Here is a 25964-nt window from a genome sequence, read left to right on the forward strand (position 1 = left end):
ATTGTCACTCCAAGCAAATGATTAACATCACTTCCAGCTCTAAATTCCTATGAATCAAAAGATGCTTTGACAAATTATTTTGCCTAAAATATTTTGGATTAGAGAAAACAATAAATTTAAATTATAATTGAAATTTACGAGAAAGTACTACTTTAATTTAACAAAATTTCAAAGACATTTTTTACAGATTGAACTTTACCATTCATTACATCACCTAATTTATTCCGACAACTAACATTAAATGTAATTAAGTCTCAATCAAGGTATCAAAATATTAGTAAAAAATGAAAATATGTTACAAAAGAAACATTTTTCTTTTCAGCATTCAAAATTAGGCTAAGGTACCACCACCAAGAATTTCTCAAACATATTTGCCTACATGCATTCAATTTAATAGCTTTTTACTGAACACATACAATTGAATATATGTACATATGTATATGTAGATATGTCTATATATATACACATAGATATATGAACAATATGCTATTGCTGCTTAAAGACAGTAAGAAATTATGCTTCCACTGAAGATAAAATAAGGACAAGAGAATATAGCAATTTTTCAATATCCAATCGAATTCAAATTTTTAACTAAACCAACTATGTTATGCCAGGCAATGTAGTAGGTATACTAGAAATGCAAAGTTAAGAAATCAATTCCGTCCTCAAAGACCTTACATCTTATCAGGAGGATAAGAAGACTACACAGAATAGTGCTAATACAAAGTGCAATGGGGGCAAAGATAGCAACCTGACAAAATTCAAGATAACATGGAGCTGGTACAACACAAGGTAAGAGGACAAGAAAACAAAGGATTCCAAAAGACAATGACAAAAAGAGAACACATTCCTGAGATGAAGACTGGTCTGAATAGATTTCCAGCAATACAAGAAAGATTAAAGAGGTTGGGAAGCATCAGTAATATAGTTTCGATAACAACAACCTCAACATGTTCACTGACAAATAAAGACACTGAAGATCAGATAATAATCAACTAAATAATGGATAGAGTACTGGCCTGGAATCAAGGACACCCGAGTTCAAATCCAGCCTCAAACATTTTCTAGCTGTGTAACCTCAAGCACAGTCATTTAACCTCTTTTTGCCTCACTTTCTTTAACTGTGAAAACAGGTATAACATCAGACTCCACCCCTCAGGGCTGTTGTAAGGATAAAATGAGATAATATTTTATTATATTATTATAACCTCTGTGACACCTCCATCTCTTTATTTTTTCTCTCCCTACATGTCTCATCAATAGTCACATCTTTTCATCTTGCTTCTCATCTTTCTACTCAAGAAGATACAGAGCCTCATTTAGGTCTTCATCACTTTTTTCCTGGATAATTTCAATAGCTTAATTGTTTTGCCTGTCTCAAACCTCCCCACTCTCCAATTTATTCCTATCTCCCCAACATTCACCCCAAAGTTATTTTCCTAAAAAGACTAATTTTGCCTCCGTAATGATTATAATATTAAATATCACTTTATATTTAGCTCATCCTTTTTAAATTTCTATTATGTAAGCTTAATAACATACATACTGACTGTAAAACACATATAATTCATGAACAAGTAAATATACATAAGAATTTTTTATCTGTAAGGTAAATGCAATGAAAAAAATTTCAAGAGCATCAAGTCAAAATCAAAAAAGGGAAAGGGATGCTTAGAAGGTTGAGCAATGAGAAAACACAGCTCCATACAATCAAAATGAATAAAAGAATGATTGTCTACTATTGGGGATCCAGTTGAGGTAAAGTAAAAATTAAATGTGCTGATTGGTATAAGTTCTAACTTCCTCTAACTCCCTCCAGAAGTTTTCAGAAGTTCTGGAATAGGAACTGAGCAGACAGGTGGTGTGGCTGTTAAGGTTAAGGATTAGCCAGATATGAAGAACAGATGGACAAGGAAACCAAAAGATTAAGCAAGAAGGCAGTGCCCGATTAAAATGATTATATATAGAATCCAAATCTCAAGGGTCAAAAAGAGAGGTCAGAAAGGGGATAAAAAAACTGAGAGGGCAGGAAGCAATTAAAGGGAACCAAGGATTCTATTGAGGATAAACGATGGCTTTAAGAAAGGCGAAAGGACAAGGGACTGTGATTCAGAATTCAGTCTCTTTTATGCATTAGGAAAGTAAATGGTAAAGTGAAAAGCGAATATTGAAAATTGAGAGATGTATATGTCTTTCCACTCTGGGAAATTACAGTAGCTCTTCCAGGCACTAGTTTTGACATTATTTACATGACCATGACTATTCCAGCATTTAGTACAACAAACTGTAGTGTAACACATACACTAATGTTGCACAAACAAAAAACCTGCTCAGAAAAATAGCAATGGAAAGACAGTCAAGCTATTCCTTCAAGGATTGATGCAAAAACCTTGGCTCAAAAAAAAAAAAAAAAAAGATACTTACTTGAACACTCAGTGTAATCACAATTGAAAAGTATATTTTACAGGGTTTCAATTGTATTTATGTTGATATTACTGAGCTCACATACACACACACAAATGAACAAACATCTCTTCTAAATAAAAAGGCCAACTTCAGTTATCTTTTCCACAATAAATAATGTTATAAATCATAGCTTTAAAGTAAATTTAACAATATGCAAAAGTCATCCCAACAACCTCTCTAGATTTAACAGTTTACTAAAGCCTCATTATGATTTACTGTTTCATGGTAAAGATCAAGAAAATGCATCAAACCCCAATCTAGCTGGGCAAATCCAAGCCTGAAAAACAGAGTCATATTTCTAGCCCAAGGGAATAAAGAAGACAGACAGGTCTGTGAACATTGGAGACTGATAAAGGGCAGAAAGAAGTGGAACATTCTTGGGTTTCAGTTCATTGAAAGATAGGGGGACCCCGACCTGGTGAAAGTTAGAGGGACACATACCAACTGACACATCTGTCATTCACCACCCAGTTGTTTTGGGTCAGTGGTTCATGACTGATTGAGAAGGCATTCAAGAATGAGAAGTGTTTGCAGGCACTAGCTATGTAACCAAGAAAAAGCAAGCTCAGAGAAGCCAAGAGTAGCTAAGTAGCTTAGACCCTAGAGGGGATATCAGGGCCTCAGTTCCAATTTCCAGTTCACTGAAACTTCAGTGAAAAAACAGGGCAGCCTTAAGTTTTGTCATTTTATGCCTAAAGAGCTTTGTAGCTGAATAATAACTGCCCAAATCCAACAGGAGTATACTAACTTTAGAAGGTATTCAAAGAGAACTAGTACCTCTGGTGTGAGGGTTTACAGAGTCTCTCAGGGTTGCTTATTCACTTTTGATGCCCACCCAAAAACTCTCACCTATGGCTCCTATGGCTCCAAAAATCTGTGGCATGGGCAGTGGGCACAACCTGGTAAATCATCTCATCAAAAAGACTAAACTAGATTGAGGATAATCAACAACCTTCAAACCTGTTGGTGAATTAGGGGGGTGTCTATCCTAAGCATATGAAGACTCCCCCAGGCAAAATGGACAAATGAGAACAATGTGTTCCAATGGTCATGAAGGCAGCTGAAGCATGTGTTTTAGAATGCTTAAAGCTAGGTCACACATCAAAGACTCCCAGGTCATCTACTGCATCTCAGGTCATTGCCAGTCATCCTTACTTTTAGACTTCAATGACTGAAATAAAGTAAGACTGATGACTTTGAACAACTCTGCCTCATTTAAATTCAATTCATACACAAATCAAGACACCACTCCATGATGTCACTAGTCCTCTTTGAAAATGAAGAACATTTGAAATTTCCATGAAAGGATAAGTTCATGGGAAGAGATCCAAGTCAGAAATAAACAGAGCTCAGACCATGAGAGAAGTAATTATTTTGCCCTGGATAAGACCACTAGAAAACACTGAAAACTTGCAAGTTTCTATCCTAAATTGTCCCTTAAGTTTTGGAATAAGACAATGCTAAATTCCACAAGAAATTAGGAGGATCAAAGGAAACAAAAACTCAATCCAGACTTTCTGTCCAGAAGTGCACAGAGTCTGGTCTTCTAAGTATGAAGTCAGGAACAGGTCTATGAATAGATAGGTGAAGACCTATTCTCAAAGCAAAGTATAGAAGCAAGGAAGAAATCATCTTTTCCATTTTTAGATATGGGAAGAGTTCATAACAAAAAGATATAGAGGGGAGATAATAGGTTTATTTGATTATATAAATTTTAAAGATTTTGCACAAACAAAACTAATGCAATAAAAATTGGAAAAAAATATTTTCCAAAAATTTCTCTGATAAAGGTTTCATATCTAAGAATTGATTCAAATTTATAAGAACAAGAGCTATTCCTCAATCGATACATGGACAAAAGCCAAGAACCAACTCTTTTCAAAAGAAGGAATAAAAGTTATCAACCATTAAAAAAATCCAAATAAATAAAATAATTAAAGAAATGCATATATTAAAGCAACCATTAGAATAGTAAATATTCCATTAGAATAGCAAAGTAAGAAAATGAATTGTCAGAGGTACTATTGGGAAATATGCACATAAACGCATCATTGATGGAGCTATGAACTGGTAATTGCCATTCTTAAAAGCAATTTGCAACTATGCCCCAACTCACTAAACAGTTTTGACATTTTTACTCTAACTATATTCTCAAAGAGATCAAATAAAGAAAAAAGGAGGGAGAAGGACTGAAAGATAAAAAATAACAATAATAATTTACAGCACTTATTTTTGTAGTAGCAAAGAACTAGAAACTTAGGAAGGATTCATCTACTGCAGAATAATTGATGAAGTAGATGGTTTCAGAGAAATCCACGTAGACTTGGACAAACTGATGCAAAATGAAATGAACAGAATATCAAAATTGTACACAAGGTTTTCTTGGATAAGATACTAGAGTAGTTTGCCATTTCCACCTCCAGTGAATTAAGAAATAAAGATTAAGCAGCTTGCCCAAGGTCACAGAGCTAATAAGTGGATTTGAAATCAGATCTTCCTGACTCTCAGCTCAGTGATCTATCCTCTGAGCTATCTCACTGCCTCATAATCATGCATACTATCTTCTATATACAGAAGTATTCCCTTATTCAAAAATGGGTTGTTCCAAAAGTCTGACCATAAATTGATTGTAACTCATAATACATTTTCCCAGTGGAATGTTATATATTCCTCGATTAACTCACACAACCCTATTTATCCTATAATAACTCTGAAAATAAATAACTAGGCATTATCATAGTACAGTGAAAGAAACTCCAGGTTAAAAAATTAGCAGACAAGGCTCAAGTTTTACCTCAAGTTTACAGCAACTGATGGGATACAAACCATTTAATTTCTAAATTCAATTTCTTCATCTGTATACAATGCTTTAAATGACTACCAAATATGTTATCTTGCATATCATATCTTCAGGCCCAGCACTTATTCACAGTGCCACCTATTGTCCTATTTTTACAGATGAAAATACTGAAGCTTTTGGAAGCAAACCTGGCTCTTTTCTAACTTCAAAACCAGCATTCTATTCATTGTCATGTTATTAAATACTTGCAATATACCTAGTCCTATACACCAAGAAAGACAACAAACCTTAAGGAAATGACAATCCTAATGGGAAGAACAATATATACACAAATGAGTATAATGCCATATGATATATTAAATACATGAGAGAAGTGATATATACAATCTACCAGGTTTCCTCCACTCCTTATGAGAAGGCTTTGAATATGACTCCTGAAACATTAAGTGTGATAAGAAAGCAAATAATATTCAGTCTAAGAAGTTCTTTAAAAACTATAGAGGGAAATTCAGCATTAATTGGTGCTCTCCAACCCCAATCAAGCCTAAAGCATCCTATAAAATCCCCATCCTATTCATGGAGAACAGATGTATTGTAAACTCTCAAATCAGCATCTATATCGGCTTTTTCAGGAACTTTTATGTAGATTATTGCAGGTACAATCAAATAGAAACTGTTGGAGTTGCTTTAGTTATTCCATATAGTTAAAATCAAACAATACAAAATAAGGAAAACTATCAACATAATTGACCATATAAATAACAACTTAATAGAAATCATATAATTATTCTATACAGAAAAAGCATTTGACTAAATATAATACCCATTCCTAATAACGCTACAGAGCATAGGAATAAATGAAATTTTCCTAAAAATGGTAAGTAGCATCTATCTAAAACAATTAGCAAGCCTTATATGTAATTGTTTTTTCATATCTTTTGATCATTTATCAATTGGGGAATTATTTATATTCTAATAAATTTAACTCAGCTCTCTTAATAGTTTAGAAATGAGTCAGAAACACTGACAATTGAACAGACAATTTTGAGATGAAAAAATTAAAAACACTTATAGTCACATGAAAATATGCTCTAAATCATTATTGATTAGAGAAATGCAAATTAAGACAACTATGAGATACCACCTCACACCTCTCAGACTGGCTAAATTGACAGAAAAAAATAATGATAAATGTTGAAGGGGACATGAGAAAACTGAAACACCAATACACTGTTAGTGGTACTTTGACCTGATCCAACTATTCTGGAGAGCAATTTGGAACTATGCCCAAAGAACTATCAAACTGCATACTTTTTGATCCAGCAGTGTCTCTACTGGGTCTGTATACCAAAGATCTTGATCATAAAAGAGAGAAAAGGGCCCACATGTGCAAAAATGTTTATAGCAGCTTTTTGTGGTGACAAGGTATTAGAAATCAAATGAATGTTCATCAATTGTGGAATGATTGAATAAGTTATAGCAAATGAATATAATAGACTAATATATTGTTAAGAAAAGATGAACAGATTGATTTCAGAAAAGCCCGGACTTACGTGAACTGATTTTGAGTGAAGAGAGCAGAACCAAGAGAACATTGTACACAGTAATAGCAAGATTATGTGATGATCAATTCTGACAGACTTAGCTGTTCTCAGCAATTTAGTGATTCAAGACAAATTCTAATAGATTGAGATGGAAAATGCCATCCCCATCCAGACAGAACTATGGAGACGGAATGTAAATTGAAGCACTGTAGTATCATCTTTTTTGGTTTGTTTAATTTATTTGCTTTTTTTTTCATAGTTTTTTCTTCTTTTGATCCGATTTTTCTTGAACAACGTGACAAATATGAAAAGAAACTTAAAACTATACATGTATAACCTATATCAAATTGTTTGCTATCTTGGGAAGGAGGGAAGTAAGGGAGAGGGAGAGAAAAAAATTGGAACACAAAATCTTACAAAAAAATGTTGAAAACTATCTTTACATGTATTTGGAAAAATAAAATACTACTAAGAAAATTTTTTTCTCTAGAGATTAAGATGAAGGAAGTTTTTATTCTTCACCATACCAGCTCCCTTCACAATAAGGTTGTATTATCTATGAAGAAGGCACTGATAGCTTACAGTGGACTACAGTGAGCTAAACAAAATCCTCATGCCTTTAGCTATTCCTAACTGGATAAACCAGACCGAGGCTGAGTGATATATGGGGTTAACCTCATTGATGTCTTTTTCTCTGTAGCAGTTTGCTTTTTCACCTGGGGAAAAGAACCCAGCATACTTTTATCACCCTTCCCCTGCACTATCTGAATTCTTCTTCATATGATACATTAGAATAGACAAAGACCTGAAAAAAGACCTACCTTTTTAAGGACTTTGGTGTACACTAGACTGATGACATAAGGTTGACCAAGGAAGATGAAGCCATTGTGGCAGAGACCCTCAATCAAATGATGGTCTATAGAAGGGATGGAAAAAAATCAACCTTAAGAAAACCCAGAATCCAGATTGTTCAGTCAAAAATGGGGAAGTAGGGGCAGGGAAAATCCAGGGGATTCCAGGCACAGTTCAAAATAAGTTACTGATTTTCCCAATCAATTTTCCAAGCTTAGAGACCTACTAAAGCCCTCAAGTATTGATGAACCAACATTTCCAACCTGGATATACTGATAGCCATCACCAAGTCACTTGGAAGTCTGCCTTTCAACTGGGACCCAGGATAGAGTATAGTCAAGAAGATCTGAAGAAGGTTGTCCAACAGACTCTCCTGTTGCGCCCTTATGACCCTATAGGGCATGGACCATGATCATGAAGAACAAAAGGTGTAAAAGGCACCAAGGAGTGGCCAAATAATTTGGCAACCTCTAAAGTTGCAAGTTCCCCAAAACAACCCCTCATGATACCATTTTTGAAAAGTAATTGCTTGATTTATAGGTCACATGATCCAAACAGGATTTAAGATTAAGTTTTCAAATGCTCAGGAATTCTTAAAATTCCCAATATTTAAAATTATGTGCAAGAAATAACTATACAAATAACTACAATTGTCTATCTAGCTCAAGTAACCATTAGAACTCAAATAAAATAAAAACCTTTTGAATTAACAGCAAAGAAATTTAATCTCTAATTCCCTAACCTGTTCACTCAGCATCCTGTCCCTGTATCTAACACTCTGCCAGAGCAGCACACCTATGCACAAAAGATCAACTCAGCAAATTCCTTCTTGTTATTGATTCTACCTGCACATTCTGCTCCTGAACTTATGTCACCATGCTGTGGCAACAAGTAGCAGAACTTAAGTAGCAACCCCACATCTACCACTTCAGATAGAATAGAGGAAAAAAATAAAAGCACATACTGTTTGGAAGTTAGTGCTAAATCAGATAGCTAGAAAACAGAAGGAACTGGGACAGGGTGGCAACTATGTATAGAGACATACCAGACCAGAAGTAATTGAGACAGGCACATTCATCTGGAACCATACTGTTCCTCCAGAAATCACCAAGTCTGCAGACTTAGGGAAGTCTTCCCAACATGGGAGTAGGTTGAGAATGCTGTGAGTTTAAGTCTATAAGGATCCTCTGACAATAAGAAAGGGATCAGAAAGTGAGCAATGTGGGAATATAAGGGGAAGGAAGAAAAAATTTTGATGTAGGAGAGTATTCCACTAAAGAACATTCAAAAGAAAGGAGTGAAATGTTCTTTAATGTAAGAGAGAGACTTACAGTTGATATAATCCACAGGGATTTGTTGCTTAGCAAGATCATTGCCTTTGAGAAAATGTGTGCCTTTATGGCATCCTGTTTCAAAATAGTGGGAGGGCATGGACACAGAAAAATTTCATAAAATCAAGTAAGGAAACTGATTATACAGAGGATAAGAGTTAGAAACTGGCCACATAATCAATGAAAGAGGAAAAATTTCTATCACAAAACAATCCTGTTATCCTCTCTTTCTCCTACAGGAATTAATACTTCTAAGAGTAATGCACTAGAGAAAAAGAGAAAAGGCAAAATATAAAAAGCAATCACAATAGAAATTGCTTAAATGACAGAACTCAAAATAGATACTTTAGAAGAATTCCATGAGAAATGAGTCAAACAAAAAAGTTTAATATATACAGAAAGAGAAAAATATTAATAAAGAGATTGAGAGAAAAATACTCAGAAAAAGGCAAAGAAATATGAAAAACAACTGCTTATCTGTTACTGATTCCTGATTAATACTGAACAAATAACACAGAGTTGAATCATCATCTTTTTGTCCATATTTGCCTACTATGGGTTCAATGATGATTCCTTTTGAGAAAGTACATAGGAAGTACCTACTGCTAAATAAGAACAATATATTCAAAATAACACATTTTGGTACTTACAATGGTAACTCCCTTCACAAAAAGGTGGCAATTGTGCCAGAGTTAAGCCTCAGATCCAAGCCCTGCAATGCTTCTTCTTCCACTAACCAAATGAGTCCCCTCTCCCTACTCACATAAAAGATCCTGGTTGTTGAGGAAATCTGTTTTGCAGAATCTACCAGTAACTTCATCTTCTATGACATGCAAATGCAAAAGGGCTTCAGGAGTCACTTAGTGAGTGGTAGGAGATACACCAGGAAATGGGAGCCCTGGCAAGTCTCCTCTGTGGACAGAATTCCAGGTTTCGTGACTGGCATTTAAGAAAGCCTTAAGAGATGGGATAGAGGAGATCTTAAAATGCATATTGATTCCAGAGTAGTAATTACACAATTGGCCAAGTAGATGGGAGCTGGGAAAAATAGGATTGAACAATCAATCCTAGGCTTTCCACTTTGGTGTCAGGAAAAACAGAAGAACTTTGTCAATGCCTCCCCTCACTACAAACAGTTGTTTATATGGCATCAGAGATATCACATACTAAACCAGGTAGGAGTCACTATAAGAACAACATAGGTTTCAGAATGAGTCCAGGACCAATATGTACTTTGGAGTGTTGGTGTCATGTTGTGTTAGGCATAGAACCATATGATTCTAAGGATAAAGCAGCTATTCCTGATCAAATGGGTTCATTGAGCACTCACGTAAGTTAAGTAACCTCAAACCTGGCCAAAAGTCACTTTCCAAATCAGGACAAGAGTATTCCCCTGCTAATCAATAGCTGTATCTTTATGTACTTGACAGCTCAGATCAACAGTTCAATCTCCCTCAAGTCACAGTTGTGACAAATAGATGTCACCCTGAAAAAGGAAAGACCTTTCTACTAATGATTTCTGGGTTCCAGTATCCAGGAAGACTTACTTGATAAGAATGGATTGTTTTTCAACAAACAATTGACTTTCTTCAGTCTTGGCCTAATTATCCTCAAAGTCCCTACAAAAGCACCATAGAACCTGGGAAAATAGTTCAGATCTCTTTTACTTAACATACTTCCTTTTAATTGGAATGGTAGAAAAGGGCGAAGGAGATGGTTCAAGGAACAGCTTATTCCATTAACTTATGAAAGAAGCTTCCCCACCTAATAGCATAAGGAAAGTGAAATTTGCTCTTAACTATGATAGGAATGTATATTTACTTTGAAGGGGATCCTCTTAGACACTTTGCTACAAATGTGTCATAGTCTTTAATGTAACCTTGATGTTCCTGGTGCTGCTTCTGTACAGCATTATTGCCTTATAATCAGAAAAAGAATCTGTGTGTTTGAGATGTCATTATCTGTGCTATGTTCCTAAATTTCATCACCATCATGTATGAGGAAACTCACTGTGAAGACATCATAAGAATACCCACCTTAAGAATAGGGGGAGCAGAGCCATGATGGAGGAGAGGACACATGGTTCCTTCCGACTTCCTGTCAAACTAATTAGCAAATCCAGCCTCTGAATTAGCTCTGGACTGGCAGACCCCACAAATATTGGGAGTGTAGCAAATTACTAAGAGAAGATAATTTTGAGGCTCTCCAGAAAAGGTCTGTTTCAATTGGGTACGGAGAGAGATAGGCCAAGCTCAAGTACAGACACTGGGGTCATGCAGGCAGCACAGAGTCCCAGGGCAGTGCGTGCCTGGAGAATTCATGGGGAAGAATCTACAGCAGTACTGGCTACTCTGCCCTGGATGCAGTCCAGTAGATCTGCAGAGAAGTTATAAAACATCAAACACAAAAGGCAAATAAATAGTGAACCCCGTAAGCCAGAATTTCACAGGACCTCACCACGCCCACTTAGCACTAGAAGTCAGTCAGTGGAGCCGCTTGTAGAGGAAACTTGGACAATCTCCTTTGCCCTTAGAGCAGATCTCAACTTAAAAAAAAAAAAAAAAATGAGTAAAAAAACCAAAAAGAACCCAGACCATAGATAGTTTTTATGGTGAAAGAGAAGAACAGATTTCAAACTCTAAGGAGACTAAAAGCAGAATTCATCTCCAGATGAAGCTCCAAAGGGTGATTAAAAAGGCTCTCCTAGAAGAAATTAAAAGGGATCTTAAAAGAGAGCTAGAAGAAAAATGGGGAAAGAAAAGGAAAGCTTTGCAAGAGAGTTTGGAAAAGTCAACACAGAAATTATCTGAAGAAAATTCACTACAAAGTAGACTTAGTGAAATGGAAAAAGCATATAACTCCTTAAAAAATAGATTTGACAAAATGAAAAAAAAAATAATCCCTGAAAATCAGAATTTGCAAAATGGAAAAAAAAATCCATAGAATTAAAACAACTTGTTTAAAAATTCAACTGGACAAATACAAAAAAAGTAAATGAAGAACACCCATTTAATCTAAGTAATAGCAAACCTGGCAAACCATATAAACCAGATCATTAAGATTTGAGATTTGGTCTTAAATGGAGAGAGAAAAGCCTAGAATTTCTGACTTCTATACTCCACATTTTTCTTTTTTCTTCTTCTTTACAATTAGGGGAGTGAGTAGGAGAATATGAGTCAAATTCTTTTTCTTTCTCCCCTTAGTATAGCCTATAAATGGTGGAAAGACCTCCATAGAAGATACTTGAGCTTATGTGCTCTTTCCACCTCCTTGTGTTAGGCTAGATTTTCCTAAAAAGATTATCAAAAAAAATCCCAAAAACACAACAGGATTTGATTAAGCCAAAAGAAGGGAATAGGTAGAAACTGTGCTTCTCTTGAAGCAGTTTCCTGGTACCTTCTGGCTGTAACTAGGCTTCACCTAAGGGTACAAAGAAAGGCTGACCGAGATGGGGTCAAACACCCTTTTCCATATAGAGCCAAAGTGAGGTGTATATATGCTAAGGACTAAGCTCTCCTTGTTAGAAAGTAACCAAGTAAACCTTTTTGTTCACTGACCAATGAGTACCTCATTTTATCTCAAAATTGAATTGGAATGTGCCAGGGTTGTTCACCTCCATCCAATCTCCAGTTCTTAAAATTGTATTCAATTGTTGCCACCCAAAGAACAATAATTATTTTGTCTCCATATAATTCCCTTTTAAAATGTCCCTAAATTGAAGATTCTAGTAAACCTCCATCTTATCTTATTCACAGCCACAAATTATAATCATTTTATGCTTTTTCCTAACACCCACATGCAACCAGTGGAAAGAGCAATATATATGAAGTTAGATCATGGATGTTCATCTCTGAACTCTCTCTGTCACTTATTCTTTATCTAGCCTTGGACAAACATTCCCTCTCAAGGCCTTAATTTGTGTGTGTGTGTGTGTGTGTGTGTGTGTGTGTATGTGTGTGTGTGTGTTTCTCTAGATGAACTTTAAGCTTCTTGATAACTGTAAATATTGATTCTAAGCTCCTTTTTGAGCTCTCTTGCTCTTCAGACAGGAGGATCATAGGATCATAAATCTATATGCTGGGACTTTAGAAGTATTCTAGTCTAACCTCTTCCATGTATATATTAAGAAACAAAAGACCAAGGTCATGAAACAATTTGCTCAATCACACAGAAATAATAAATGGTCCAGCTGGAATCCAATGACTAGCTTGGTTTAAAAAAAAAAAAAAATGAAGTCACTTTTAATATTTTCTTTTCTCTAAGTTCCCATGTCCAATAAATCACCAATTGTGATCAATCCTATCTTTACAGGGAAGATTTCTGAGGAGAGCACTGAATACACAGCATGTACTGTCACTGGTATATAGAATTTGGGAAAGTCAGGTAGGGGTGGGGCTGAAGATCAGAAGACTATAGTATCATCAACTAGCAACAATTAGGGTGGGATAGTAGCAACAAGGGATCAGGACAAAAGTTTTTAAAGTCAAAGAAAAAAAGTGCAAGCTCCTTAGGCTGACTGTTATGCTGACCCTTAACTTACCTTTCCAGTCTTATCTCCCACTATACTACCTTAACATACTGTAACTCCAGTCAACGTGAATCGTGTTCTTTACCTGGGACCTTTCCCCATTTCATCTCTTCCTGTAGAAACTGTACCCACTCTTCTCAAAGTTCAGGCTCAAATCCTACCTCCTCCATAAAGCCTTCTCTAGAATCTTTATGACACCTAGTATTCGAAAATCATCTCTCCTTCTCCAGAGCTTCCAAAGCACCTCATATCTTTGATAAACTACAATGAAGGATGTAATAAAAACTGCATTTTTCATATCCCTACCTAAATTATAAATTTATTTGAAAGGATATGCCTATATTATACTTACTTATATAGCCCCCACAGCATCCAATGTAGTTAATTACACTGAAGAGAACTTCAATAAATGCCTATCAAATAAATTATTCCTACAAATTTTACATAGCTTAGAATGGAAAGTTTTTAGAGATGAAAGCAACTTTAGATAAGGTTTAGTTTAGAAGCCATTACTTTCTGGAAAAGTGTTTAAATATAATTCCCAATATTTCATTTTGCTTTATTATTAGCAATTTCAAAGATGATTTTTAATATCTAAATGACAAATATTTGACAAAGATGCCAAAAACTAAACACCCATCCTCCTTCAAGTATTTTTCCTGGAAGCTAATATTGAAGGAAATCTATCTAAATATCCCTATTACTGCCAACTGACCCCCATTTCAAATTTGTCATTCAAATCTTACAAATCCACAAAACCTCTCCAATTCCTTTTTTCTTTAAATTAATTATTTATTTATTTTGTTGTTATATTTTTTAAATACACATTTCTTTATGAATCATGTTGGAGAGAGAAAAATCAGGGGAAAAAAAGGAAAACCCATGGGAGGGGGGAAAAGACTGAAAAAAGAAACAAAAAAAAAAGTGAAAATAGCATATGTTGATTTATATTCAGTCTCCATAGTTCTTTCTTTGGCATTTTATATTCAAAGTTTATTGGGATTGCCATGGATCACTGAACCACTGAGAAGAACCAAGTTTTTCATAGTTGATCCTCACACATTCTTGCTGTTACTGTATACAATGTATATTCCTGGTTTCACTCAGCATCAGTCCATGTAAATCTTCCCAGGCCTTTCTAAAATAAGCTTGTCACCATTTTTTTATAGAACAATACTATTCCATTACCTTCATATACCACAACTTATTCAGCCATTCCCCAATTGATGGGCATGTACCATTTTCCAATGCTTTGCTATCACAAAAAGCAGATCTCCAATTTCAATGTCACTCCACCTTCAAAAAGTTTATTACAGCTTCTTAAATACCTTTTTGCTTCCCTACCTCATGTGCAGATATGCCAAGATAATATGCCTAAAAAACATGGATAAAAATCCATGATCTTTACCCTTGAATTCCTATTTTAGATTTCAAAGAAAAACAGAACCTTAAGAAGGATTTCAGAGGTTATCTGACCTAATTCCTAAAGAAGAACCACCTATACAACACATTCACAAGTAAGCAACTATTTCCTTCAAGGATTCTACTAATTCCAGACCAGTTACTCCTATCCCAACTTATAGTTGGTAAGGCATACTTTTAAAAATGATAACAATTTACATTTATGCGCAATTCAATTTCACTTTATTAGATTCAGCCCAATGTTGTAGTCTTTTTTTAATTTTGACAGCCCTTTGTGATGTGTCTGTAGTTTGAAGATTTGATAAGAAAATTTATTATTTTATCAGTCACTGAGAAAACTGTTACATGGTACAGAGGCAAACATAGACCTCCAGCAAAGATCTCTAGGTGTCTCTTTTCCAACCAACATCAAACCATTATTGACTACTCTTTGAATCTTGCTATTTAAACTATTCAGAAGTCATCTCATTTTACTCATCGTTATCTAATCTTTAGCAATCCAGTATTTGACAAGAATAGAAGGAAATGGAAATACAGTTACTTAAAGAAATGGTTACAGAGAAAAAAGCACTTCTCCATGTTGGTAGATGAGCATTAAATGAATTTTCATCCACCTTCAATGGTTCTCGGACATAATCTATCTGACCAATAACTAAATGCCATCAGTAATGCCTGCAAAACATGCAGCACAACACGATAGGTGGCTTGAAAGTTCTCATCCCAGTGTCTATCTTTACAGTTAGATAAATATGTTGACATGTCAACATTCCCTGAACTACGAAAAGATCTGAGCTGATTTTCCGAAGGGAAGGGAAGTCAAATGACTCATTTAAATCTAGAAAAACTGAATCTTGAGATTTCCTTGGTCTTCTACTCTACTAATATTGTCAAAAAAGGAAATGAGTTAGTCTGGAATGATCTAATTTTGATGAAGCCATACTAATTGCTTCCCTTTTCAGATATTCACCAACCATCTCTTTAAAAATATATAGAACTTTGATAGAAGTCTAAATTATGTATTAGAATTCCCCTTCCCCCCCCCAAAAAAAAGCCGTTTTTCTGCTTTAATAAGTTCCTTCCCTCAAAGTTTCACCAAAAAAAAAAAAAAATACAATGTTGGGTATTTTGACTTTTTTTGAAACTATTTCCTTTTTTGCAAACATTCTATATAGTACTGCAGTTCTACAGTTTTTATTTCATGACTTGAACTTCCATAGGTTGATTTCCAATGGATAAATAGTCTCTATTACCAATGCAAGAAAAAAAAGATATCCATTAAATGACTAGAATAGGAGGCAGGTACACAACACATATATTAGGTGATCACCAATACCTATAAAATGTTTATTATTTATGATAATGTTATGTGATAAGAAATTACTATGCCTATTCTAGGCTTTGAAGGAAGTATTTGGAAGAAACAAAATTACTTATGAAAAGACTTCTTTTATACTGGGTAGCTCATCTATTGAGGATTTGGGAAAATGAAGGGAGAAAAAAATTGCACAGAAAGGGAAAGTATGATTGTATATCATTGGAAGGAGCATCCATATTGGTACAATCATGATTGCATTTAATATCTCTAATTATTCAAAACTTATCTTGGCCATTAGAGTCACATACAACATATATTTATACATACATACATATATACAGTGTGCGTGTGTATACACTACACATATATTATTTTCAAACAAGCAAATCATAGGACAAACAAGTTACAATGTATACAAAGTATATGATGTTACAGAGTTGAATCATGAACAGATGAATCAGCTCCAACAATTTAGGTATGCAGTGCATTGCTATTCCATTAATGAATGATCTCTGGGCTGGGGTGGGGGGGGGAACTTTTTATGTGAATTCAAAAGGAGGGGTGAGAAGGGGGAAATGATAGAAGCAGAGATATACTTCTCTTACAGACAACCTGCATGACAAAAACTGATTCAACTTCTATTGTCCTAGTCTCAGGACAATTAGAAGTTGAACAATTTTTGTCATGCAGGTTCTCTCTAGCAGGTCAAATTTCTTTCTTTATCCTTTTCCTCCTTGGAAACCCAAAGGAGCTAAGTAATTTATGTGCCCAAGGTCAGGGAAGTATAAATAGTAAGGAATAGCACCATAAAATGAAGTCAGGTCCACTATTACTAGAGCTGTACTTGTATATGGCTTTCCCTCAAAATTTATGTGTATGTGTGTGTGTGTAAAAAGAGGGAGATATTGTGGACTGAAAATCAATTAGTCCAGAGATGATATGGTTAGCAAAAATGCTAATGAATCTAAAGTCAAATTAATAGAAATGAGTCCGTTATGAATTAGGTTATAGTCTTTCTGTAATCTGCCCTAGTTGGGCCAAATTCAGAGAATTGTTTGGTTCTTTCCCTCCTAAAATGTAGTGCCTAGTTCAAAGTTTTATGCTTTGATTGCATAAAAGACTAGAAATCAAGCCACAACACAGTAGATTGAGGGAACTGAGGAAGTTTATCCTAGATAAGAAAACACTTCATAGGGACACAATTGCGTCTGTAAATACTCGAGGGCATTATTATGTAGAAGAGAAATTAGACTTGCTTTTGCTTCCTTCAACAAAATTTAAGTGACTACTCTGTGATGATTACAATGTAGCAATACACTGGGAAAGAAAAGAGTTTAAATGAGGTTCATGAAAGGAAAAATTTAACAACTTGAGAGTTGCTAAAAAGTGGAATGGACTGTTTAGGAAGTTAGTGAATTTTTCACCTTTCAGAAGACCATTTCATCCAAGATATTACAGATGATATTCAGGTTTAGTTCATTCTGGGTCTAGGATCTCTCCAAGGGCCATTTGCACTCCTGAGATTCTGTGATTCCACATGTCACTTTAGCCACAATACAGCCTGTATAAACTATCTAAGAAGTACCTGAGGTGTTCTCTGATTCCAGTTCTGCTATTTGTGTAAGCAATTCACTTAACTTACCTGGGCCTTTGTTCGTTCGTGCATAAAATGAAAACATACTAAATCAAAGATTCTTAACCTGGGACTCATGAACTTGATTTTTAAGAATTTTGATAACTATAATTAAAAGTAATTGGTTTCTTTTTAATCTTATATATTTTATCTTATACATTTAAAAATTTTATGCTAAAGAGTTCACAGTTGACAAAGGAATTAATGGTACACAAAAAGTTAACTCCTGCACTATAGTCTCTGAGTCTGAAGTCTATGAGGGCTAATCCTGACAGTTAAACTAATTTAACCATTTTTGTAATGCTTTGAGAAGTGAAGAAAACCAGGAAACAGAGTGGCCAAAGGTATCTTTTCCAGGAAGACATCTCTAGATAAGGGTCTTGAAAATCTAATTCCAAGAGCCTCAGGCAACTGGTAATAGCAGACTAATAGGATCTTATGGAGCCAACAGGTGTACCTGCTACAGATCTTCCCACCTTCTCTGCCTAATGCAGTTTCTACTTTCAAGACTACCAGATACATATTTTACAAGTGGGGTTTTTGTTGTGGTGGTTTGTTTGGCCTTTTTTTTTCCCCTGGGGGAGTAGGGGAATAATTTATGGGAGAGTGGATAAATGAATGGAAAGAAAAAAAAAATTCAACATTTTTAAAGCATTTACCATGTGCCTAACACTGGGAGTGCAAATGATTCCTGTTTTCAAGACGCTTATAATCTTATGTGGCTCCTCCTTAACAATGTTCCCTTCCCTCCTAACTTCCCAGGGTTTTTCTGGCATGCCAATCTTGGCATTTTTTCTTTCCACAATACCCATATCCTTTGGAACTTCTGGAAAAGTTTCTCTATGCTTCCTATATAATTTCTCCTTGTAATTATAAACATTCTGAAAAATGTATCACTGTATCATAAGAGAAATATATATGACATTATTAGCAAAATATTGTGATTGCAATTGTTGTACTATCCTAATTCTTTATTTACATTTTAATTTACTCTGAAACTGAATAAGACTAACTTAATATTAAAACTTTAACAATCTGGGAGCATTATCTCAAGTTACACAAAACTTCACTTCAACTATTTAATGTAGCAGTTTAAAAAAAATGTAGTAATAGTAATGCCTGAAATTAGGCTATTTGGTAAATTTAAAGCAATGAATGTGTCAGTTCATCAAAAACTGTTTTGGAGAGAAAAGGGGAACTAGGACTTCCTTGGTTTGGTTTTGAGGCCAAGACCTCCCATTCTTCCACCAAATATATTTCTTTTAGTTGTTATTTATCATTTAACTAGACATTGATACTTTTAATCCTTCACAAAACTATTCCATATTCATCTCACTTTGATTTTAAATACCTAAAGCTTTTGAGTTTCTCCTAATTACTAATCTGCTTATTATTTAAGGCATTTGAAAATATATACATAAATGAAGCACTTTATAACTATTATTTTCAAAATACATAAAAACTTTTCCTAAACATTTACAGAATGAAATATATTATATCTTTTATGCTCAATAATTTTTTTCATTTCGGTTTTGAAGAAAGTATTTGTTACCACAAAGAAATATATTTAGTTCTCATGAATCCCAACCTCCCGATTTTAATATTGTAGTTGTTCAGTCATGTCTGATTCTTCCGTGACTCCATGTTGGGGGTTTCTTTGCAAAGGTCCTGGAGGGGTTTGCCATTTTTTTCCTACAGCTCCTTTTACAGAAGAGGAAACAGACAAACAGGATAAAGTGACTTTTCCGGGGGGCACACAGCTAGTTAGTGCCTGAGGTCAGATTTGAACTTAGGAAAATAAATCTTCCAGACTCCAGGCCTGGCACTCAATCCACTGCGCCACCTAGCAGCTCAAATTTTAGAATTACATTGACTTAAAGTAGAATTTGCCATAACAGCAAACAACAAACCTCCAGGGGCCAGTGAAAAAAGGAATTTAACAACATACCGAAAAGTTTTCTATAGTTTCATGGGTTTTATGAATTACAAAGCCGGAAAGCCGGTGATCACTCAAAAGAATGGAATGGGTGTTGCTGTCAAAGCGTCAAGAGTATAACTTATCTTTAAAATACACTCTGTACATCACTGGCAGTCATTTGCAATATAATGAGAAGCTGAACAAAATGCTTATTCAGTAAGGAAAACGTTAACCTGCTTTCTTAACATCCTTTAAGAGTTACTAAGAAGTCAGTTTTAAGTGTAACCACAATAGTGTATCCCACTAGAGCCTTACTTTAAAACCACACTCACGATATATGTTTCATGACCGCTTCCCTAAAGAAGCAATTTTTCAAAGGGAAGAAATTGCAAGTGGAAGGCAGTTATTTCAAGTTATCACTGAACATCTGGGGTCAGTCTATGACATCGAGATCTGCAGGAGATTGACTAGCCAAGTTCCAAGGTTAACAAACGACACAGACTACTAACTGGTAGAGCATGCCTTCAGCATTGCTTGTTTTCAATCAGCTTTCGGGGAGGGGGGTGGGAGGTGGGAAGAAGAGGAAGACAGGAGAGAAAACTGGCGAATTTGGGAGTCGGACAAGTGGGCTCCAAAGCAACTTGTACCACCTTGTGCACGTCCTTTCCCAACTCTGGCCCTAGGTCTCATGCCGGACCTTTTAAATTTAATTTCTCTGTGGTTTATTTCAACCTTGGACTGTATGTGTTACTGGTTCATAGTTGTTTGCATGTTTTTCCTCTTCCCTCCTCTTTCCCCCAATAGATTGTAAACTCCTTGGGGACAGACTTTAGACTTTCCTAGGTATCCAGAGGACTTAGTGGCTGGCCTGGACGGGTTGGAGGAAACCATGCGCTTTCACTCTTCCTAAGCTTGTGAACGCCTTGAGGACAGGAATTGTCTTTTTGCCTCTTTTTAAATCCCCAGTGTTTAAGACAGAAGGCACATATAGGCGCTTAAAAATGTTGGGTAAATTGAATCACTAAATGTAGCACGGTTTGCATTCTCTTTCTCGGGAGGAAAAGGAAAGGCGCCTGGCTCGGTAAAGAAGGAGCGCTCCGACGCCGCGCTCCAGCCCGTCCCAACCCCCGCGTCCCGGGTACCTTCGGCAAGCTGCTCCTCCAGCGTGACCTGATAGCGGCCCACAGCAAACACGCGGACTCCGACGGATGAGGCTCCGGTCCCGCCTCCGGACCCGCCGCCGCCACCGCCGGGGCAGCCTGGGCCGCCCCCTCCGCCGGCCCCGCCGCTGCCGCTGCCCTCTGACTTGGGCATCCGGGAGAACTTCTTCATGGTCTCGCCGGCGCGAGGCCCCTGCGGCCCCAGGAGGCGCAGTCAGCAGGAGCCGGGAGTCTCACATCCCGCGCGAGAGCGCACGGGGATATCGAGGCCCGCGGCTCGAGGGCCCCCAGCTGCCCCGCACCGCAAGCGGGCTCCGAGGGGTGAGGGGGGCCTAAGCGCAAAGGACAAGGAATGGAGGGGTGGGAATGGACTAAGGACGGCCACCCCGCAGCGGGGTCGTGGCGCTGCTGCCGCTGCTATTGAGAATGTTGGCCGGGTTGCCTTCTACCCTCTCCGCGGGCCCCGGCAACCCGCCTGCCTGACTGCCTACCCGCCTGCCAGCCAGCCAAAGGAAGCGCCGTCGGCGGCCGCAGCGCCGGGACTAACTGCTTCGAAAGGAGCTCTGCGCAGGCGCAGCTGCTAGCGCCCCTCCACCGGAAATGACGCCCCGCCTTCGCATCACGTGGAGAAGCGGAGGAGGGGCTCAGGAGACCGAGAAGGAAAGGTCGCCTCGGGCGCTTCGGACTCCGCAAAGGAAAGGATGCTCCAACGGAGCGTGATCTTCGGAGGCTCGAGTCCTTCTGGTCCAGTGTCCTGGACTTCCTGGCTCCAATTTGAGGTAGTCGTCTGCCTTCTCTCCAGGATCCCAGAATTGGGCCCCCGAAGGCCATGGACTCCTATCCTCATCCCATCATTTTACAGATAAGGAAACTGAGGCCCGAGGGCCCAGGTGACCCGAGCACACTTAAACAAAAAGAGTTTGGACTAGTTTTGGAAGCTGGATAGGACCAAACCTTCTCATTTTATTTGAGAGGAAACAGGTGCAGAACAATCACGATTTCCCCCTCAGATTCCAACCAGGTCTCTGTTCATTATGCTTTTCATAAGGCTGAGCTACCCTAAATAAAAACTTCCACTTTCCCTGACTTCTTTTACTTTCTGAATTAAATCCGGCCCTCTGCAGGAAGCCTTTCCTGATTCCCCTTAATGCTAGAGACTTACATTCGATTTATTCTGTTCTTACCTTACTTGTGCATAATTGTTTATTTGTGGTCTCTTCCCCCTTCCCCCTCCCATTAGATTGTGAGTCCTGGAGAGCAGGGATTTTTTTTTTTTTTCTTTTTGGTATCCTAAGTGCTTAGCAGAGAGTGTAGCACAAAGCAGGTACTCCATAAATGCTATTTGACTAACCTTAAAAGATCGCTATTCATCTATCCATCCATTCATTCATTCCTTAGATGTTAAGTATCTACTAGCCTATTTAGGGCCAACGAGGTATCAAAATTAATTTAGTTCTAGCCTGAAGTCAGGAAGATTGTTTTTTATGAATTCAGTGAGGCCTCAGACACTTATTAGCTATTGTCCCTGGGCAAGGCACTTCCCGTTTGCCTATTTCCTCCTCTATAAAATGAACTGAAGGATCCAGTATCTGTCAAGGAAACCCCAAAGTGGGTTCACAAGTGATAAATGACTGAACAATTATGTCTATTTACAAAACACTATCTGATATGAGGATTTTGCTGTAAGAAATATTTTAAAAGTAAGCTTTGTAAAATCACATTTCCCATGCTAAAGATTGAACCTTAGATCTTCCTAAGTCTGAATCTGGCTATCCTTTATGGCAGTTTCTTTTTAAGAGCTTTCCTTTTAGTTGGAAATAAGAAATGTGTAATCTGTCCTAATGTTTTCTCATCTGGAAATAATGATTTATTTATTAAGCTGCTTGGGGCATGGAATATTTCATTCTTTATATTTATATTTAGTAGGTGCTTAATAAATGCTTGCTGACCTTACTAGCTTATGTAGATAGCTGATATTTTTTACAATACAAATTTTGCAAAATGCTTTAACTTACTGAATACTCACAATATTACTTTAAGAGAGGATATGTAGGTAGGAATCACAAGCATTGTTTTCCTTTCACAAAAAAGGAAACAAGTCCAGTTTGAATGATTTTTATCACATGACAGTTTTTAAATTAGAGATCACATTAGAACTCTAAGCCTTGCTTCCTCCATGCTAACAGGTAAAGTAATTGGACTAAATAATTTCTAAAATCCTTTCAAGCTATAAGATCATATGTGGTGGGTTGCATTGAGTATAAACAAATGCTATAAGAGTTTGGAGGAGGGAGACATCGACTTGGATTTCCCAAAAATAGGATTTGAATTAGGTAGATATTTGCCTTTCCCCCAATTTATAGTTCAGAAAGTTGAGAAACAGAAGTGAAATTAAATATTCACCCATAAGGAAGGATGGTTGAGATTTCAGTGGGTAAAAGAAGAGAAGAACATTCTTTTCAAGCAGCAGAAAAAAATAGAGATGAAGATATTTAAACTCAATGTTTCATTCCTCTTATTCTAGATAGTTTAAAGATGTCTGATTATATATATGATATATGTTATATGTTATAATCAGACATAATTCATCTTGCCTTCTAATTTCCCAAACTTATTTCCCAGTTTTCCCAAAATTATTATTTTATTTTATTTTTTTTATTTGACAAAAAAAGTGAGATATCTAATCTCATGATACAAATTTAGAATCATAGATCCAGAACTGGAAGCAATGTTGTTGGTCATTAAGTCCTGCTCGCTTATTTTATGGATAACAAAATGAGAACCACAGAAGGCCCAAACATAGACAATGAATAAAAGAGCCAGAATTCCAATGGTATAGCTCCATAAATCCATAAATTAAGATGTATTTAAGTACATATTAAGTGCCAAACATCTAGGCTGATGAGGGATACAAATACAAAAAAGTTAAGTATTACTTTTAGAAGTTTGCATTCCATCCTAAGACATATGAATATGCAAAATGAATCATCATACAATTTTGTTAGGTAAGGATGGAATTTCCAAGGTAGTTGGGGAGAGATTATAAGTCTTCATCTGGAAGATGATGGTTCATTGTGTCTAGAAGAAAGTGACAGATTCTGGTAGAAATGAGGAGGGAGCTTCCCAGGAATAGGAAGCTACCAATGCAAAAATACAGTCAGAGATGGAATATCACATGTGGGAAACAGAGGTAAAGGCAGTTTGATTAGAATAGATCATAGAATTAAAAAGGATAACATTGTTACAAATTATGAAGCACTTTAAATGTCAAAGAAGTTTATATTTTAAAATTTTTGTTGTTTTTTAAAATTTGTGTTTATAACTAAAGTTCCTACTTTATCCTAGAGACAGTAAATACCTTCTGAAGTTTTTTAAATAAGGGAATCAAAGTCAGATCACCACTTGATGTGTTAAAGCCATAAACTACCCTAATACCATCAGTAGTACCAAATAAAAAAGAACTTTTTAATTTTCCTGTAATCATGTAAAAATTTCACGAATTATTACCATATTAATTGTTTAACTACTATAATAGTGCTGTAACAATCAGTATCAACCATCTCATTACTATAAGATCATACATTTATGTGACTGGTTTGGCTTTACTACCAAACAGGACTTTGATATGTATTATCATATTTTATTGCCCACACACCCTAGAAAGTTGGGTAGAGGTAGGTATTTGCCTCTCCCCCAATTTATAGCTCAGAAAGTTGAGAAACAGAAGTGAGATTAAGTATTCCCCCATAAGGTAAAAAAAAAAATCTATTTTATAGAAGAATATTGTCTTGATGAGTATGGAAAAAGTCTCTATAAATTTTGGTTAAGATTGTGTTGTAAAAGGCACCCAGAGGAGCCTAAATCTCCATTACATCATTCAGTGATGATCAAAAAGGGGAACCAGATTTAAAAATCATAATAAAGATTAGGACACCCAGTGAGAAACATTAGTCAGCTTCATGCAGCCTGGGACTGCACAAAAAAGACAATAAGAAGCCATAATCTTGGAAGAAAGGCCAGGAAAACCAGCATGAGCTCCCATAAATAGATGAACCAAATTACAGAAGCACCCAGACCAGGCATAATCCAAGAATTTAAAGGTTGCTAACATTCTGAGCCCAAATATGAAGAGAAAATGAAAGCCAACAACCAGGCACCCTTGTATCTAAGAACTGTGGAGAGAAAGGAATCTGACCTAGGTTCAGAGTCTCAAGTCAGGTACTGATTCTGGAGACAGAAATAAACAGAGCATATCAAACAATATTAAAAAGTTATAGATGAAAATACTCAAAAGATACTCAGGAGAAGAGAGTAATTCCAAAAGAAGCATAAGCAGACTGAGGTGGGGAATTACAACTTACACAAGAGAACCTAGAGGACATGAGAGAAAAAATGAAATAAGATTTCCAGAGGAAAAAAAAACAGAAAGAATAAATATCTTAGGGGGTAGACCTTAACCAAGTGGTAAAATCTTTGAAAACTATAATAGACCACATACAACTTAGTGACTTAGTGGGACAACAACAACAAAAAAATTAAAACCAAATAAAAAGATTTTTCTTTAAATAGAAGAAAATGGAAAGTATATTCTCTGAAAAACAATTGACTTGGAAAATGAGATGGAGAGAAATTAAGAATCATTAAGAATCATACCTAAAAACTGGCCCCTCCAAAAAAGGAAGAGAATGGGGAATTGGATTTCACATTTTAAGAAGGCATAAATGAAGAGTGCTTAGATTGGAGGTGGTGGCCACATATAAAACTAGAAAGAACACAGATCACCAGCTAAGAGAAACCCAAAATGAAAACCCCCAGGAAAGTCATAGTTGAAACACAAAGCTCTTGGTCAAAGTAAAAATAATACAAATAATAAGAGAGAAATAAAGTGAGAAGAAACTAAAATGCAAACACAACAAATGCATTTGAGCAATTAGCTGAAGTACTTACATTCTAATAGAAGAGAAGAAACACTGTTTTAAAATGATATCTTCAAGG

At 36.3% G+C, this 25964-nt stretch overlaps 1 protein-coding gene across 2 annotated transcripts in view; it reads right to left on the reverse strand.

The window, feature by feature from the left end:
* Nucleotides 1-21153, reverse strand: part of BMP2K (BMP2 inducible kinase) — a 108612-nt gene extending 87459 nt beyond the window's left edge. For both annotated transcript variants that reach the window (XM_051965099.1, XM_051965098.1), the window contains exon 1: nucleotides 20952-21153. In XM_051965099.1, coding sequence (XP_051821059.1) covers nucleotides 20952-21141 — 190 coding nt within the window. In that variant the 5' untranslated portion in view covers nucleotides 21142-21153. The remainder of the gene's footprint in view (nucleotides 1-20951) is intronic.
* Nucleotides 21154-25964: the final 4811 nt, after the last annotated feature.

The sequence above is a fragment of the Antechinus flavipes genome, chromosome 6 (genome assembly GCF_016432865.1).
Source record: "Antechinus flavipes isolate AdamAnt ecotype Samford, QLD, Australia chromosome 6, AdamAnt_v2, whole genome shotgun sequence".
NCBI classification, from domain to species: Eukaryota; Metazoa; Chordata; class Mammalia; order Dasyuromorphia; family Dasyuridae; genus Antechinus; species Antechinus flavipes.